A 19,460-nucleotide genomic window follows, 5' to 3' on the forward strand; every position below is an offset into this window, starting at 1 on the left:
GAGTTCCGGGGCCCGCACCGCACCATACACTCGCGTCTCATCCGAGGGGTCGGGAGCGAGTCCGGCCCTGCGGCCCCTGCTCTTGCACCGGCCGCCTCCGCGTTCTCCCGCCTGCCGCCAGCAGCAGGTCCGCGTGGCGGCTGGCACCCACCGCGGGCCCTGGGCCTGGTCCCGGCCCCATGTGCGCGTGGGGTGGGGTCGTCTCGTGTCGCCGTTAGCGTCAGTCCATGAATCCGTGGGACCTGTCTCCTGTGGCAGTCTCCCTTCCTAGCCATGGAAGAGCAGCGTCTTGCTTTTTGGCAAAGCTTTCACTATCTAATTGGTGAAAGTATCTGACTGGAGCAAGTAACACGTGTCATGTCCTGCCTCGGCAGTAACGTGCCTGACTGCTAGAGCCCAGCAATCCTCACTCTCTTCCTTCTCTGTGCTCTATTCCAGGAACCTTGCAGACCCAGAGCAGCCAGCAGTTGCCAGGTATGTGCTTTGCTTTAAATCTGGGCTCCAGGGGATGAGATGAAGTCTTGTAATTATTTAAAAAAAAAAAAACTGCTTGGTCTGGGGTTAAGACTGAAATTGATTTGCCCTGTGTTGTGGCTGGTATTAAAACAACTAGGTTAGACTTTACTTTTCCACATGTGGTGGTTTGGACTGTGTATCCTAGTCAAGGACAGGCTGAAACAAAAATCCCCAAACCAAGATAAAATACGTAATTTGGGATAGAAGTCAATAAAAACTGGGGAAATTAAAAGCTAAATTTATATACAAATGGTTTGATAAGAGCGCATTTGGCTATTAATTCTCATAGTGTCTTCCTTACTAATAGGAATAGCCTTGTTCATGTTTTAGCTAGTTATATTTTAGCCATTTCCTGTCACTTAAATGGGAGCCTAAATATGCTGTGCTTTTTTTTTGTATGTGTTTTGACTTATTGGATGTTTCCTATATGTATTACAAATAAACATTTATGTGATTAAAAAGGCTACTGTGTTTTTTCAGACTGGTTAATAAAGGGGACCTCAAACTTGTGAGGCTTTTAGAAAACGTACCCAACTTTTGTTGCTTCGGGACTACTTTTAATGCTTGAAACTGGGTGGCATAACAAAACACCTTTAGAAAATCAAGTAGTGCAAAATTACTTATTTTCTAGTCAATCCAGCAAGATAACTGTATTTATCTAATTTGATTGTAAACTTCAAAACTGCCTTTAAGTAAACCATAGGATGTAGTGATACTCTTTTAATCTTTGTTGCTGGAAGCACTTTCAGTTACTTCAAACTCTATTTTTTGCAGGACAAACATTCCTAAGTTGTGAGGACTTCGAAGAAGGTGGGGTAAACAACACAGCCAGACTTGTAGAAACTTGAAGTAAAACAAGTTTGCTCAAGGGCCATTTAAAAAAAAAAAAAAAACAACCCTTTTGATTGCTGGTTGAAAGGAGAGCCAGCAGTGAAAATTGTACTATTTGCTTTTGAAAGTGGTGCAACATAACCCAACCCAAGAAAGGCTGCAGCCAGCCAGCAACATGAGCAAGTGTTAAAAGACCTGTCTAATAAATGCTAAAATCTGGTTTGGATGTGGGTTGAAAATTGGAGGTTTTTGGATGGGTCCTAAAAACTTGAGATGCCATTTGGTTCATGAAGACTGTGCTTTAAGTGTCTTTTCATAGTTCCACACACAGCCTCCTGGAAGCTGCAGTTCACTGCCTTTAGACTTCCATGCCAGCTGACTTGATGTGGCAGTGTGGCTGGCAGTCCAGCAACTAAGAGGGTAGCTAGCACAAAAGCAAAAGAGTTTCTAAAGCTCCTGCTTCTGCCGCAAAAATCATCTTCTCCCTTCGTCCCCTTTAAATATGTATATACAGAACATGTAACTTAGGTTTAGGGAGAAATTAAAACTTTTAAAATTTTTATTTCTTTCTCCTGTAAAAAACTAATTCTAAAAGTGACTTAATTTTACAGCACCCCTAAATTCTTGTTGAATTGATTCCGCTGACTATTTATAATCCAACTATTGGCCAAATAACTTGAGATCATGTGCTGCATTTGTTAAAGAGGTGAAATTAGAAAGAATAAAGGAAACTGCCACTCTTCAGAACAGCCACAATTCTTCTCAGAAATTAAAGTCCTTGCTAACTATAGCAGGAGAACCACACCACTACAGATATTTAAAGTATTATATTCACAGAAGTTCTAGGCCATTTGAATAAAATGCACTGATTACACAATTTCTTGTATATTCTTATTGCAAGTGTCATACTTTCTTTTTTAGAGTTACTGCCACGTAGGGCCAGATCTACACAAGGAGTGCTGTGCCAGTACAGATATGTCAGTATACAGTTTATACTGGCAAAAGCAGAGTTTTGCTGCTGTCTGTGGTGGGCACTTAGGCCAGCACAACTATGTTCTCAGGTCACACCGGATCACCCCACATTGATGTAGCAAAAATTTATAGTGTAAACTTGACCTAATGCAGCTCATTAGTGCAGGATACTTCCAGAAAACTGAATGTGCCAATGCCTGCCATGGTTATTTTGAAATTTTACAGAATGACCTAAGTCATGAAGAATATGGTATGTTGTGGTTGAACAGACTTCTATGAGAATATTGTAATTAAAGCCCTAGTCCTGAACAGTAGTTGAGCACCATTCCAGGCCCATAGTTAGTAGATACTGAACAACTGAAGGGGAATACTTAGCTCAGGGGTTGGCAACCTACGGCACGCGTGCCAAAGATGGCACGCAAGCCAATTTTTAATGGCACGCTGCTTCCTGCCCGAGTCCCGAGGACATGCAGCCAGTGAGGGGCAGAGCCTGCGCCGCCCCAGAGAGGAGCTGCCTCAGCGGCCTGCCTGTGGGCTCCTGCGTCCCCTCACTTGGCAAGGAGCCAGCTCATCTGGGCTGCCTTGGTGTAGCTGGCCATGGTGGATTGGCGCCGCGCCGCAGGAGCGGGTTCACTGCCGGATCCAGTCCCAACTCCTGGTGGCAGTAAGCGCCGGCTGCTGAGCGTCCCCGGGAGGAGGCGCCCGGCTGCGGCCATGGATCAGTACTTGCTGGGAGGAGTGGAGAGCCCGGCGGTGCTGAGTGCACAGCAGGTGCGGGCCAGTGGGAATCGGTGGTGGCCAGAGAGCCCTGGGACGAGGAGCTTGCATATCGCGGGGTCATGCGCCGCTCAGAGCGGCTCCTCCAGACGCAGCCAGAGGGGACTCTCAGCGGGGGGGCGCTTGTTGCGCTCGTGCGGTGCGCCGCAGGGCCACGAGTGGGTGAACCAGCTGGGGCCCGCAGGAGTGGGGGAAGCCCTCTGCCATGACTCCCCACTCACGCACCCTGAGCCCTGACCCCCCTGCACACCTAGCCCTCTGCCCTGAGCCCCCCACACACACCCAGCCCCCTGCCCTGAGCCCCCCCCCCCCCACCCAACCCTCTGCCCTGAGACTCTCAGCCTCACACGTCCCCCAGGCCCCTGCCCTGTGCCCCACACACACACCAGGCCCCTGCCCTGAGCCCTGTACCCCCTCACACACACCCAGCCCTCTGCTTGACTCCTTCACCCCCCCACGACCCCAGCCCTGACTCTGGCACACCCACACATACCCACCCACACATACCCACCCACCCCCGCCCTGACACCTGCACCCCCCTCACATGCCCCCAGCCCTCTGCCCTGACTCTTGCACCTCCCCCCCAAATACCCAGTGCCCCCACACCCCAGGCACCCCCCACATCCCCACCCTGAGCACCAAATGGGTGCCACAGGCCCCGCTCAGCCCACTGCCAACCTGGGGTTCTGGCTGCTGGCCCCTTGCCATCCGGGGATCCAGCCGCAGACACCGCTCAGCCCACTGCCGCCCTAGGTGAACAGAACCCCAGACCAGCAGCGGGCTGAGCGGGCTGGCAGCATAAGATCAACATTTTAATTTAATTTTAAATGAAGCTTCTTAAACATTTTGAAAACCTTGTTTATTTTACAATACAACAATAGTTTAGTTATATAATATATAGACTTATAGAGAGAGACCTTCTAAAAAACATTAAAATGTATTACTGGCACGTGAAACCTTAAATCAGAGTGAATAAATGAAGACTCGGCACACCACTTCTGAAAGGTTGCCGACCCCTGACTTAGCTGCTTGTAATTTATCATATACATGAAACACATCAAAGGATAACTAATGTTAAGCTCTTAAATAGTCAAGGATTTCTCTTTTAGATTTCAAGGAGGTTCACCTAGATAATTCAGGAAACAGGTTTTGTCATTATTAATGCTTTAAGTCTTTAGATGTAATGAACTACTATTTTCCCTTTTTAAATCTCCATAACAGGAGGGGAGTTTTGCATATGTCTTGTGAGGGAGGGAAACAATGTGCCTTTCACTGAAAGGCATTCTTTTGAATATCTGCATTCAACCAAGCTTTTCACTTATCTGTTGGGAAAGCTTTCGTTTGAACAGATACAACTGTACTGAAATGTTTTCCAATAGTTACTTTTGAAAAGCAGAAAACACCAAATTATTGGTTATTAAACTTCTATTTTTTTTTTAAAGCTTTGCCAAAGTCCATTTAAGAATGCTCAATAAAGTAGCACATCTGTCATATAAATGCTAGTGGTCCTTCAGTTACTCCTCATCCCTGTGTTTGAGCAATGCTCAAACACCTCGTAAAGAAAACAAGCTTTAAACAGTGGTATCTGTTACTGTTAATTTGCTACTTTAATTTTAAATTTAGCAAAAGAGCAGTTTAAGTTTGTTTGGATTCATAATCATGAGTTTTGAACTCAGTTGTTCACAATCAGGCTGTTTTAAAATATGTAACTATGCTAGGTCAAATAGAATGATATCCAATATTAATATTCTAAGCAAATCCCTTAAAAGCAGTTGTTCTTCCATGTGGGAATAAATATTCTTAAAGCACAGCTATTGTACTTAAGCAGAACAAATGATAGTGTTAAAACAAATGTGGTTTATCTAGCTTGAAGCTGGGACTGTACACCCAAACTGGTAAATTTAAAATGGTTAATGGGTAGAATGCCTCATTTTTAATAACTACTTTGGATAGTCATCCTTTAGTCACTCAAAACTCCCTCTAGTAGGAAGAGTAAAGTACGTGGTCATTACAGATGCTGTCTAATCACCCTGATCTATGTAGAGTGACTAATGCCTGAGAGTGTACTTGTGGCCTCTTCCATGCTAGTCAGATTTCCTCCTTTCCCTGTTAAAGCGGAGTCCAGGTGGTGGTGGCAACAGTAGCAGCTGACAACATTGGACTCCCAGGGTCAAAACTACTGCCTGTTTTGTGGGACAGGAAGGGGCAAGGCCTCCACTTCTGTGAAAGAACACTGCAAAAGGACCTTTTTGGTGCGGGGGTGCTGAGGGAATTGCATGCACTACTTCCCATGGGTATTTCTTCCAAATTGTAATTACACCGCAGTGATTACAGGTCACAAAGTTTACCAAAGTGTTGGTAAACTGGAACCATGTGAATGCATAATTAAGAGAATTTTATACTAAGTTTGTGGGATATGCCCATCTTCCACTTGTTCTAAGTGTACCTCTGTTGTGTATTGAAAGGGAGTTGAACACCTGTCAGGATCACTTTTTGTCTGATAGCATAACATCAATGTGTTAGCCAAAAAGAAAAAGCAAATATAAGGCGAAAACATCATCACTGAGAATACTGACTCCTTCAACTCTGATGGTGGATCAGTGGCCATCTACAGAGAAGCAGCAATTCATGGGGTGCTGGGTTCTCATTTTTAGCTGCTTCTATGGGTGAAAAAACACCTGAACAAGCAGCTGTAACAAAGAAACCAGGAAATCTTCCTTCACTAGGGGTTGCTGCTACAGAAGAGAGAAAGCAAGATGCCCTTGCCCATGATCTGTCAAGTACCAACTGCAGCTGCTCTGGGAGAAATTTGGAAAGTGCTATGGGGACAGATCCTTGAGTAGGACTAGAACATGCAGGACAGATGACTGGCTTGACAGCTAGGCAATATGAGCAAGGAGTGTGGAGGAAGTGAAATGGGGCTGAGACAGCTTTTGCAGAGCTCCTGCAGTAAAACATTGGAAGGGAATAGAACTGCACTACAGGGATGCATTTAAGGAAGAACACATCAAAGGAAAAATACCTAAACACTTCTCACGTAGAAATACCTGATAAATAGGTGTACAAATGTAAAGATTATTGAGAGGGGCTGTCAGTGACCACTATTAAGATGTAGTGCAGGCTGAGAAATCTTAAGAACCTCAATAAAGGCAAGCTTTAGGAGTTTATAAATAGTAAATCACTTCTATTTAAAAACTAACAGGTGAAGGTAATGTGCAGAGGTGTTCTCTCCAGTGCAAATATAAACTACAGGGTAATAGCAAACCAATGAGATGCCATTGTTAGTAGGCCTGGTCTGAATCAAAGATCTGGTGAGGTGTGTCAGTGTTTATGAATGTGGGGGAGGGGTGTTGCAAATAATTGAGCTCGGGGAAAGAACATGCAGAGATTGGAGCAGGAAATAAAGTAAATTTTTTCTAGCATTTGTGAACAATGTTGATCTATTTAGGGAAGTAAATACTTTCTAACTCTATTTGCATTTGGAATTTTAATACCAAAAGACACTTAAGCCAGCAACTGGTTACACTAAGACATGTAATCGTTCAACTGCATGGACCTGTTGTCTGGAATTTATTGTAGTCAGTCCTTGACCATTTTTTAAAGCCCTCCTGGCTCAAGTACTATTACTAAATTTTTACTGTCCAATGTTTTGTGACATATCAGAGTTTCAATGTTTTGTAAATTTCACAATTGAGAACCCCAGCTTTCTGATACTCCGCAAGCTCTGGGCTTCGCAATCATTTGTTTCTGATCACCCATTTTTGTCTTAATTTTAATAATTTTAGTGGCTGTTATTCTGCTGTTCAGAGCCAACATCTGCTTTCATACCCTCTGAAAATTTAGTCTTAAGATTCCAAGTGGCTTACAAATATTTAAATCTAACTCTAGAGCTTGATCAAATGTTTTTTTTTTAACTTGGATGTCAACATAATTAATGAGAATTTTATGTCTGCTATTTTGTAATGTGACAGCGCTAATAACCTTGCCCATGGGTGAGTATAAGTATTCCAAGCACTCGTACATTTTTCCAAGCACTGGTTCTGCACATTTATCACTGAGAAGGAAAATGTTTTAATTCATGACAGCACTGTTGTGTTTAAAATAAACAAACTTTATATTGAGAGATTCTATCATGGACCAGCAAGCTCATAGTCCCTCTCTGTACAGAACTGCTGAAACTGTATCTAGAAGCCTGTGTCTAATTGGTGATATCTAAAAGGATGTTGACAAATTAGATAAAATGCATAGAATAATAAAAAGCATTGAGGGGTTGGAGAAGCTGATGTGTATGTTAGTGGCAGGGGGAAGCGGGGGTTCAAATACTACATGCAGCTTGACCTGAAGCAATGTTTCCCAAAATGTGGGGCACATCCCGCAAGGGGGTTGGGGTGGAAAATATATAAATTGAGTTGTTGGCCTTTAACAGTGCATGATGGTGTTGAAGGGGAGAGTGAATGGTTACATTTTCGTTGAGGAGGGGTCAGCTTTCAGAAATGTGGGAAATATTGACTCAAAGGGTGCTTACTAGAGTACATCAAAGTAAGCTAACTTTTGTAGCTGTAATTCTCACTAGCAAAAGCAATGATGGAAACTAGGATACATATCTCTCAGGGGTTTGTCACTAATCTCATCCACTGTGATAAAATGCCCCAAGTCTTGTCTGTGGCTTCCACCATTGCTAGTGATGCATTATTACTCCATTTCATAGCCATAGAGACAAGGTTCTAATATTTTTAACTCAGAGTTAAAAATGGGTAGACCAAAAGTGTGCAAAACATTGGAGAGTATATTGTAGTTAGCAATCCTGCATTGGCAGAGGTATTTATCTCAAGTCTGTATTGTTTCTTAATTTCTAATAATATATCATGACTGGTTTAGCTGGTATTTTAGATTCCAGAAGAAAATTCCACTCAGTGATTATTCCCTAAAGAAAATGAAAAGCTTTGGAGAAAATTGATTCACAAAATTCTTCAAAGTACATTTTTCCACCTATTAAAATTCATACCATTGTTAACTGATTAAATATAGTGTGACACACTTCCTGTATTAAAGTTTGTACATACATTATTCACTGATAATATATGTTGACTTTTACCTATGAGGAAGGGTTCTAATAATGGGGCAGCTTTTATTATACCAGTTCACACTATGCAGGTTCACTGACAAAAAAAAAAAATACATTAAAACATAAGATAAATCCATTTACTTTAGATAATAAAAAAGGCATGTTGTCTGAATAAAAGTTTTAGTGCAACATTTTAAAATCTAGTTCAGCAGTTCTCAAACTAGCAACCCGAGGATCCCCATTTTGATTTAAAATTTTTTGCAGATCCTCATGCCTGATGCTCACCCCCAAGCCCTGCCCCTATTTCACCCCTTTCCTGAAGGCCCCACTCCTGCCCCTCCTCCTCCCTCTCCTGAGTGCGTGCCATCCGTGCTCCTCCCACTGCCTCCTGCGCTCAGCATGCAGGAGGTGCTGGGAGGGAGGGAGAGAAGTTGATCAGGGCCCACGGACCCCCTGCAGTATCCTCACAGAACTCCAGGGTTGTGCAGAAATGCTGATCTAGTTAATTACTGAAGTCAAGCTTCTCATGAAAAGAGCCCAGTAAGCAAAAAACTAATGGCCTGCTAGGAAATCTAAACGGATACTACTCTGCTACATGATGACTTTTCTTAAATTTTCCAAATCTGATCCTTGGTGATTCAGACAGTTCCACCTCCCCACCCCTAGCACCTTTCTTTCCTAGCTTATTGCGCTGTATAGTCTATGTCACTACAAAATTCTCAAATCAATGCACCTTGTATGGCAAGGGTTCTATGATACAGATTTTTTTGTTAAATTTTCTTCCCTTTCATTCAGCAGATTCACTTTAGTTATTTTAAACAAAAAAGATGTCTGTATATAAGCAATGAAACCTTAACTTTTAGATTGCATCAGCTGATGGTTTCACATAATAGTAGGCTCTCCAGATGTCGAACCCAATATATTTATTTGAATTTCTAACATACAGTGTTTTATGTTATCCAAATAGTGCAAAATTACAGAAAGTTGTACAAATACTGTATAAAAGCATCTGATTATACTAATATAGCACCAATTCCAACAAGATGTTTAAATTGGGAATGGCCCTTTAAAACATATTCATTGCCATTAAATTGAGGGCCAAGTCTGAATAAGAATTAAATCACATATAGGGAGTCTACAATATTGCCACAACTCTTGCATGCTAACTAAGGTGTGCAATTGGGTAACAGTAACAGAACTGGACGTGTATATGGACATACAGACATGAGTGTAACACAGTTACACATCTATCAGACATTAGTACAAACATTGCATTTTGTGCACAAAAGGCCACAACACATTGTCACAACAGGAATTTCCACAGTAGGGAAGGGAAACACATACCATTAAATAGTAGTTACTTGTCACAATATTGCACAATCATACATTGGCAATGTGGTGACACAGAACTGCCACATTTCACACACTTGAATGTTCCTTGGCCCACAAAGGCTTCATTACATCTTTTAAAAAGTGATAGTTTGTCAAAGATGTCATGAGCAAAGAAAATATTTGTGTATAACAGTTTAGAATGCCCTTAATGGGCATCCCATGCATCCTAGAAATAGCACAAGTTTCATATTTGTGTATCTTGAATAATTTTGGGACCACTAACAAAGGAAGGTTAGTAGAAATATGTTATAATGTAGTGACTATTTCTTATGGACTAATAAATAATTTTGTGTAATTAATACTTGTATTGCCACATCAATAAGGGTTGCTTTTTTTCACTGTGAAATACTTTTTATAGTGTTTAAACATAGGTTTCTATAGTCTTGAGAATAGTAGAGAATCAGCCGAGGAAACATAGGTGCACATGAATGCTTTTTAGGGGGTACAGGTCTATGCAAACTGGCTATTTTATTATTTTTTAGTCATGCATTTTGAAAAGAAACATCTTAGAAAGTTATACTGCTTTAGGCTCTAATATTTTTTTCTCATGTCATAAATTTAATGTGAGCAAGCCCTTGTGGCTGACTCACCTTTTTTACTTCTTTTCATGAGGACAAGGTAGTTGTCAGTGGATTAAACAATGTACTGCTGAATTCTACACATTGGCAAAAGTCCCCGTACCTGCTGCAATCCAACTACATTTCATTACAACTGTGGCTACCTCCTTTGTCTTAGGCAGGTGCCAGATGCTGAAATTTGCAAAGCTGCAACCTGGTGTATACTTTCACCTAGCACTATGCTCTGGACTTGGCTTCTAGTCTGGATGCCAGATTTGGCAAGGTGGTGCCTCAGTCTATTCAACTAGGAATCTGTTCCTGCCCCCAGGTTAGTTTCAGCACTGATTATCAGTCTATCCCATAAGTGAGAATATGCAGAACCACTCAAAGAAATGAAGGTTACTTGTTTCTGGAGTTCTTCAAGATGGGTCTGCGTATTCATGCCTCCTACCTTCCCTTCTTTGACAGAGTCCTTGTTATTCTGTCTCTTGCTTTGCAGTGGAAGGAACTGAGGTGGTGAGGGCATTCCACCCACCCCCCCCTTATAGCCTTGCTCTCAGTGCATTGTGATTCTGAGGGGAGGGGTGGGGGATACAAGAGCACTCTGGCTCAGTGGTTCCCAACATTTGCTTTGCCAGGGCACCCCTCGAGCTCCAGGGGCTCTTCCCCCCAAGTGGTGGCTACAGCAGGGAAGGGGAGGGACAGAGAAGCCAACCCCTTGCTCACACAGGAGAGGGAGATTGAGCTCTGATTGGTTGCTCCATCCCTGGAGGAAGCAGGGCAGCGAGGGAGACAGCCAACTAGAAGGTGGCTTTCCCCCAGGTCCTCACATGTACTTTTTCAAAAAAATTCCACAGCACACCTGTTTGAGCATGGTGGCATATCAGGGGCATATCATTCCCAGCTGGGAAACACTGCTCTAACTTACACTGTTGGAAGAGGTGTTTGCTGTAAGGCACCACAATGCAGTGAGTACCTATAAGTGTGGAGTACCTTTAAATGTGAATATGCAGACCCATCTCAAAGAACTATTATAAGTAAGTAACCTTCATTTTTATTCAAGGAAAATTTTTGGCTTATTCTGTCTCCTTTAGGCCAGTGCTTTTGGTGCATCCATAGTTGTTAGTGGATGTCAGGATAGGACAATGTAATTCCCACCAAAAATTGCATGTGCCCTGTTTTTTGGCATTTCTTTAAATGAAGATACTCTGTGTTTCTGAAATTCAAATATGCCCCTATCTCCCCCACCTGCTTTTATTTTTTAATCTGGCACCCGTAGGTGTACAGGGCACGTTATTTGCCGGAATTTTATTCTACCCCACTGCACTGACCAGTTGTACTTGGACATTGTGCATTATTTGGAGAGTGGGAGGGACACTAACCTGTGTGGACATTTGTTCTGAAGAATTGGGTTTTAATTATTGGCAGGTCTTGCAATCATCTGCTCTACTGAAGTGTGTAGACCTACTGTGTTACCAAGAATGATCCAGGGACAAATGTGACCTGTGCATGCAAAGCCTGTGCTGTGCTTATACCTGAAACATACATGAGACAGAATAGAAGGACAATACCTTTTTTCAGATTAGAGGAGTTCTAAGTGGGGCAACCATTGAACTAAATAGGTTACGCTGGAAGTGAGGATTATAAGTAATTCTGGGAGGAATCTCAAGCATAAATGCCAGTGCAGTCTTCTCGTGGGGCGTAACTAGTATATTGAACTCTCAAATTGTCCCAATCCAATATTGGAGTAAAATGTTGGCCCCCTTTCCCCTCCAATCTTATGTATATTGCATTTTCCCATTTAAATATAAACTTTTGCTCAACATGAAGGAAACTGCACATTAATAATCTGTAACTGTACAAATAGTGTGAATATGCATCCTTGATTCAACAAAAATAAAAACATGCAAAACAGAAGAATGTGTCCATTTCCCACCCAGGGTGGGCCCAGCTGTGCATTGGCTGTGCTGTTCAAGCTGCCCCGTCTGACTCAGAAACTTCCTTTTATTAATGCTTACTGTTTCTGAGTGATCACAATTTGGTCACACTTTTTATCCAGGGTACAAAGGAAGACACTTTAGTGTAGACACCTGGAGAGTCTTTGATTCCACAGCCATAACCCCAGGAAGTCACCCCATACACAACCCAGCTTTCCCCTGGACGTTCACACATGAGTGGTCCACCACTGTCTCCCTGACAACTGTCCACATGTTTCTGTTCTTGGAGGTTTCCAGCACAGAGCATTCTCCCTGTGAACCTTCTCTTATAACGCTCTTCACAAAGTCTCTTAGGAAGTAGGGGGATGGCAGCTTGTTGTAATGTTCTTGAATAGGCCTTTCCTGCAAAGAAAGGCCAAATAACTGGTATTGAGATATTTATGATCACCAAATCAGGTATGATTTAACTGAATTTATTAATGTGGCTTAAATATTGCTATACAGTGTTACAACATTAAGTAAAAGTGAAAAGGATGCATACCTCAACTCCCTCAATAGACTGCAAATTGTAAGTAAGACATTTGGTTTAGCAGCACTTGTATCACAGATACTTCACAAGACAGGATTTTTTGTTATATTTTAGGTAACTGATTCTACAAAAATATAAGCTGTAATACTTAAATGTAGTGGGGAAGCTATTCTTAGATGGTTTAATGGCTATGGGGCTATTGGCAGAAGAGATTTTCATCTCTAGATCACTGTTCAAAGCCACCTTATTTGGTAATGATAAGAAGTCTTTACCATCTAGCAAGCTACTAGGTGTTAATATATCAAATGAGTTCATGCTTTCAGTCTGGTTCCTAGTAAACAGCTGGCTAACTATAAATCTGCTCTTACAAAAAATTACCATCATTATGTGATAGTCTCCCTGAGAAATTAAAGTCAATGAGACCATTCTACCTTGTTCTCCCAAGAAATGATTCCTCAAGGTTAGAATTGAGAGACAAGGTAGAGACGTTAGCACTGCTACTGCATAAATAGACTCCAGAGTTGTCAGTGTAGCACAGGGATCGGCAACCTCTAGCATGCGGCTCGCCAGGGTAAGCACCCTGCTGGGCCGGGCCAGTTTGTTTACCTGCCACGTCTGCAGGTTCAGTCGATCGCGGCTCCCACTGGCCGCAGTTCGCCGCTCCAGGCCAATGGGGGCTGCAGGAAGCAGCGCGGGCCGAGGGATGTGCTGGCCGCGGCTTTTCACCACCCCCATTGGCCTGGAGCGGTGAACTGTGGCCAGTGGGAGCCGCAATCAGCCAAACCTGCGGACGCAGCAGGTAAACAAACTGGCCTGGCCTGCCAGCGTGCTTACCCTGGCGAGCCGCGTGCCAAAGGTTGCCGACTCCTGGTATAGCACCTTTCATAAACATTACACTTAATTAAACAAAAGTTCTGTCTCAAATCTCAATGTTGTTTCAACATATTTTCAGTCTCATTTTGTCAAAACAAAATATTGGTCTCTAGTAAAGTTCATTCAGAAGGAACTAGATTGTTGTGTAGGCTGAACATTTTTGAATGTTTGATGCACTAAGTAGTGGCAAATCTTCAAATTCAACTAACTTCAAAAGATTTATTTTATGTAAATATATATATAAATATGTGAGAATTTTTGGAATACCCCAAATGGTTATTTCACTTTAGAAGTAGAGGTCCAAGCAAGATTCCATATTTTAGGTCGTTAGAATATTTTTTCTGTAACACATCATAAAAACTCATCTTGTACCTCATGATTCTCTCTCAGTTGAAAAAAAGTGACAGCAGCAGCATTTTTTGTTTTTAAAAAAAATCCTTAATTATCCTTGTATAACAACTTGATTACAGAGAACATTTAAAATCTCAGTAAATGTTGCAGTGATGTAATTTATTGCATTTAAAGTAAGTTTTGAAGTAGCTAGTATTTCCATTTAAATAGAAGTTCTAAGCTAAGTGGTACTACTTCAGAGCTCTTATACAGTGAATTAAATAAAACGCTAAGAGGTGTATTTTTTTGGCAAAACATACAGTACTGCAAACCTTTCTTCCCAGTTTTTAGTTCTCCATATTTTCAGTATGTTCTCATAGATATCTGTGCATACATGCATACAGATTAATGAATGTAAAAAGAGAGAACTGATATTTAACCACATTTTCTTGCCAATTTTAGTGAGTCAGAAGACTAAAGGATAAAAAGTTGGCTTCTTTTTGCACTGTCATGAACCAAATAAAAACATAAAAGTAAAACATGGTTATTAATTTACAAAGGAACAGAGTCCTGGGGAGAAGAAACTCCTATCCACACTCAATAAAGTAACAGGACCTGCTAGTTATCCAAAAATCTGATTGTAAATGTGTTTTGCCTCCCCTGCATCTTTAGTAGATCTTCTTTCACGCAAATCTAGCTGCTGAAATTTGGGATTTGGAAAATGGCAGTGGCAGCAATAGAGGAGAAAGAAAGTGTGCTGGATTCTCCATTACACACGTGCTGTGGTCATTTTTCACTTGACATCCTGGTGTCATTTAAATAAATCAGTATAAGCATTTCTGGTCCTCATTAATAAGACTGAATATGGCAGAGCTGGTATTGTGTTTTTAAAGGGGTGTGAATGTGTGGGCTCCCATTTGATGGGAGGCTGTAGGAGTGAGTGGATGATTTAACAGTACCAATTATGTAATTAATCCTACAGTCTGGGAGAGTGAAGAGACAAGGTTATAAGCACAAACAATTAAAAGAAACTAGTGCTTTTATTCCACAAACAAACAAAAGCTTTTATCCTATTTTAAAATGACGGAACCTGGTACAGTTATTCCACCTTGAATATTAGAAATAGCAAACTGAACAACTGATTGTTTAAGAAATAGTCCACATCTTTATTGTGGGTGAGGCAGAGGAAAATTTGGGTGTATTAATATATAAATCACTCTTACCTGTGTCACCCCACCCAGTGATGTAACAGTTGGGGGCAGTTTTCTGTGGCCTCTCTCGCCTCAGTGGCAAACATGCGGGTAAGACATGGGTGCTGAATCTGGCGCACTGTTCTTCTGGTCCCTGCAACCTCACTAGTGCAATGTCATAGTCGTTGCTGTCAGGCCTGTATTCTTTGTGCAGCATGATCTGTTGGACTCCAATTTCCTCCTCATACTCCTCAGGAACCAGTGTGTGATAATCCCCAACTCGTACGACATAGTTCCGAGTGTTGTTGCCATACCTGAGAATGAGACCAGGGTTCACATCACACAAATTCACAACCTAAATAGACAACCAACTGTGACCAAAGGGTCTCTTTACTAATCATATAGATGACACCACCAAAGTAGTTTTATTAGTGGTAAACCCAATTATCTCAACAGTGGTTATGTGAAAATTCAGAAGTGTCTTGAAATTCCAAAGGGTGCATTCTCCTTCCTTTGAGCCATACAGATAATGAAAGTTTCCTGTATTCATTTATTAGAGTAAACAATTATTTTAAAAGAACAAGCAGGGTCCAATTTTGCTTTAAAAAATTATGAGTATTACAAACATCCAATGTAAAACCACCAGTAAATACTAAACAGTACTGCAATACTCCCAAATAAACTCATGAAAGGAAAACAGTTGTAAAATTCAACCTTGAGTAAAGAAAATGTTGATTAATACTAAATACTTTTGCGGGGGACACCTGAGCATGACGGCCTCTACTCATCTTAACTAAAAATACACTAATGAAAGAGCAGTGGAAAAATTATACAAGGCAGGAAGGACGCATGTCCCCAGATACCTTAAGGCCTTTCAAGCACAGGCAGCTGCTTGTGTGGGATATCCCACACCTGATCATGATTGTTGATATCTGTTTAGTACTGTTGCGGGTTAGGATTTACAGGGCTCACAGAGTTATTTCCAGGAAAAAAAACTAGTTAGGCTGGGAAAGTGTTGGTTTTTTATTATTTTTTTAACCCTAATCTAAAATCACACTTCCTTTTGACTCTCTTCCTGAGAAGGCCCCTTTTATATTAAATAGATAACTAGGACATGTAATAGTTCAACATAAATATGTAAAAATATCAAGCAGACATTTCTCAAAACTCTCTCCACACACCCTCTATTCCACTTATTTTCATGCCCTCCAATGTCTCACTGTTCCCTGGGTATACTTAGCTTTGCTCAAGAGTATGCAGGAAAAGGCTGAGTCCTTCAGGCTGGTCCTGAGCAGCATATAGCCATAGAATTGAGTATCTGTTATAATTAGAGCTGGGCAGGAAAAGATTTTCTTGTCCTGCAAAAAATTTTGAGTTTCAAATATTTTCCAGTTCTTCAGTGGGATATTTCAGACTTTTCAAAATATTTTGATTGATGGAGAGAAATATCTACCCAAGATAGCTGGTGGTTAAGGGACTCAGCTAGAATGTGAGAAACCTAGGGTCAAGTCCCTGCTCTGAATCAGGCAAAGCAGGGACTTGAATTTAGGTCTCCCACATCCCAGATGTGTGACCTAATTACCAGGGCATCAGCTATTCTGGGATCTCTTTCTCTGGTTTGAGCAGAAATTCCATCCTGGACCTGAGAAACTTTCCTGACACAAGTTTAGTCAAAACTGATACATTCCCAGGAAAGGTTGCAATGGATCAGCATTTTCTGATGAAAAAATAATTTAATAACAAATTTCCTGACCAGTTCTAATTCTAAATTCAGGCTGCTTTCCTGGCCTTCCCCTATAAAATGACATGTTATAGGGTCAAATTCTACAGGCCTCATTCAGTTCTTACTCAAGAAAAGCTTGTATTGCTTGTGGAATTCAATGGGAGTTTAACCTGGTAAAAACTTTGCAAGTCCCGCAGGATATGGCCCAATATATTTATTTATTACGTTTTGCTCTAACTAAGCAGGAAAAATTATTTAAAATTGCAACAATTTTAAATATAATTTGAGGTATTTTCTACATTTTATGTGGAGGTTGCTTTGTGGTACTGGAGAAATGAAGTAATGACTGTTGAACACGTCTTTAACAGAAAGCCTCCTTAAAAATACTAATATTGTTCTTTCTTTGTAATACTCTTATCCACTACACTGTACTTCCTTTGTGGCTGGAAATTACAATACAAAAAATTTCAATTGGCCCATAATAGCTGAAGATTATAGAGATGTAAAAACTGATCTTGTATTTACATGGGTCTTTCTTAAAACACTCAGAAAAACTAACCTGTGAGTCTGCATGATCAGAACATACTATTCATGAAACTTTAATAATCTCATCCCTGAAAAATAAACTAATGAAGATTTTTTCTCCAGCTTGGATTTATTAGATTTATTTGAAAGGTATTTAACAAAACACCTTGGGGGTATCTTTTTAGCAATACCCAACTTACTGTTTAGACAACAAAGCATCAATCTGTTGATATCATATCAGTGGATCCACTTTCATTAGGGTGTGTCGTTGGAGAATTCTGAGCATTAATGCTAATGCCAAAGATCATCAGCAACAATAGGAATGTGTCCCTTCAACTAAAGGGAGGGAAAAAATAGTGCTCCCTTTATTGATGTCTTATTTTAGTATATTCAGAGGCTTTTGGTCCTCTCCACCCTGTTTGAGTATTTGCTGATCTTATTTCTAAGGCACCTCTCACCAGAGAAGCTCAGTGGTCTCACCAGAGAATGAAAATTTTAATACGTTTCTAAATCTTCACTGTTAAACACCTCATGGTTTCTCCAGTATTATAATAAAAGCTGCTATTTGACCTTATGGTTCTGTTCTGTGCCTGTTCAAATAAACGACAAAATTCCCACTGACTTCAGTGGGAGCAGGATTGGGCCGTAAGATATCCTATTTACTCTGGAATTGCTTTGAAGGAGATTTTCCACAATAACGAAGTCCATCAGGCCGCAACTGGTTTCTGGAGCATGATACATCATCTGAACTATGACATCAGTGGCGAAGTCCAAAATTCTGCATCAAAGCAGAGCTGTCAAAATCCCCGACATCTGCTGCCTGTCAGTAATGCTAACCATTTCCTGCTCTGAGACTCCCACCAAGAATCCCACTCTTCCATGTCTGGATCACCACATACTTCATTTTAAACAGGGCAAGTCTATTGACTGCACTGAGTCACTACATACAGCATGTGAGTTAATGGTCAGTCTCAGGTGTGCTGATTTAGATGTCTGGGTTACTATGGTCTTTATTTTAATGCCTTATACACTAAAAGCAGTTAGAGTGACAATTGTTGTGTTTTAAAGCAGTTGGCCTAATTTGGTCTTTTAAAAACCTTTATATTCCAATTTTATTATATCACTGATGTGTTCTACACTGGTCTCAGATAGCACTGATATCTCTTCCTGTGTTTCCCTTTTACTGCAACTGTTAACTATTATGTGTATCATGTGTACGAACGTGATAAGATACTAGGTTCAGAATCAGGAGACCTGAGTTCTCACTATTGCCCCTCCTGTGTGAGCCTGGGCAAGTCTATTTCTGTGCCTTATTTTCCCCATCTGTTTTACTCTCTTTCATAAAGCACTTTGAGATCACAGAGTATAGTTTGAATTTTTATATATGCTGCTACAATAGGTTAATTGTGATAAATAGCAGAGTCCCTGCCTCACATAGCTTCATGTTCTGTCTGTTTTCTGATATTATTTCACAATTCTTCTTGACTTGTATAAGAAACTTAAACATCGTGTTTGGTACATGTTGGCTATTGCTGTGGCTCTAGAACCTGAGAGTGGTTATGGGTTTGTTTGTTTGTTGGTTTGTTTATTTGTTTGCTAATGCTGCCGGGGAACTTGTTAGAAACTGTTGTTTATATACAAGTATGTTAAATGAGCTCCAAAGATGGACTAAGCTGTTAAATTTTCATGGGTTGTATGCAAATATTTTCAGCAATATTTCTTGGAAACTATAGCGCTCAAAGTGCTCCTAAATATTCATATAGACGTTCTTTATTAGTGAAAAATACTAGTATGCCTGTAAATATGGAACATTTTAGCAATGTAATGAATCTGTTTCCTTGTTTAATTATGGTATGCCATCTCTGCACAAAAGTGCAGAAGTAATTCAGTAAGCACATGAGCAGTCTTTGCTGCCTGATCACTATAAGGAGCATAGGATAGTAGGCTGCAGAAGTAACGTTGGCACCTTCTGGAGAGTGACTTAAGGATTTCTGTATCAGTTGCAGGGTGAACTCAGTAAAAGGCTATGAGATGTGACATTACCAGATCAAGGGCTCTTTAAGTCAATCAGAGTCATGTTCATTTTAGAAGAAAATGCTTGAGGCTGAGTGCTAGTATATGACACCCCCTCGTAATGAGACTTCTTGGGAGGCTTTTCACACTCTGTTTATAAGGCTTTGATTTTGTTCCCACTTGAAGTTGATGGAAAACACTCCACAGTGATGTACATTGCAACTGGAACA

At 41.0% G+C, this 19,460-nt stretch overlaps 1 protein-coding gene and 1 non-coding gene across 8 annotated transcripts in view; one reads left to right on the forward strand and one right to left on the reverse strand.

The window, feature by feature from the left end:
* The first annotated feature begins 223 nt into the window (after positions 1 to 223).
* LOC117878635 lies at positions 224 to 354 on the forward strand. The gene has a single exon (XR_004646038.1). It is a non-coding gene; the product is annotated as a small nucleolar RNA SNORA24 (small nucleolar RNA).
* An 8,713-nt stretch (positions 355 to 9,067) lies between these two features.
* PRSS12 (serine protease 12) overlaps positions 9,068 to 19,460 on the reverse strand; it is a 65,649-nt gene continuing 55,256 nt past the window's right edge. For 4 of the 7 annotated variants that reach the window (XM_034771014.1, XM_034771013.1, XM_034771012.1 and 1 more), the window contains 2 exons: positions 15,003 to 15,283; positions 9,068 to 12,449 (listed from right to left, as the gene is read on the reverse strand). In XM_034771014.1, coding sequence (XP_034626905.1) covers positions 12,142 to 12,449; positions 15,003 to 15,283 — 589 coding nt within the window. In that variant the 3' untranslated portion in view covers positions 9,068 to 12,141. Of the gene's footprint in view, positions 12,450 to 15,002; positions 16,328 to 19,460 lie in introns of those variants that run through there. The other 3 variants (XM_034771016.1, XR_004645790.1, XM_034771015.1) reach the window with 3 other exon arrangements.

Source organism: Trachemys scripta, chromosome 5 (genome assembly GCF_013100865.1).
Source record: "Trachemys scripta elegans isolate TJP31775 chromosome 5, CAS_Tse_1.0, whole genome shotgun sequence".
NCBI lineage: Eukaryota > Metazoa > Chordata > Testudines > Emydidae > Trachemys > Trachemys scripta.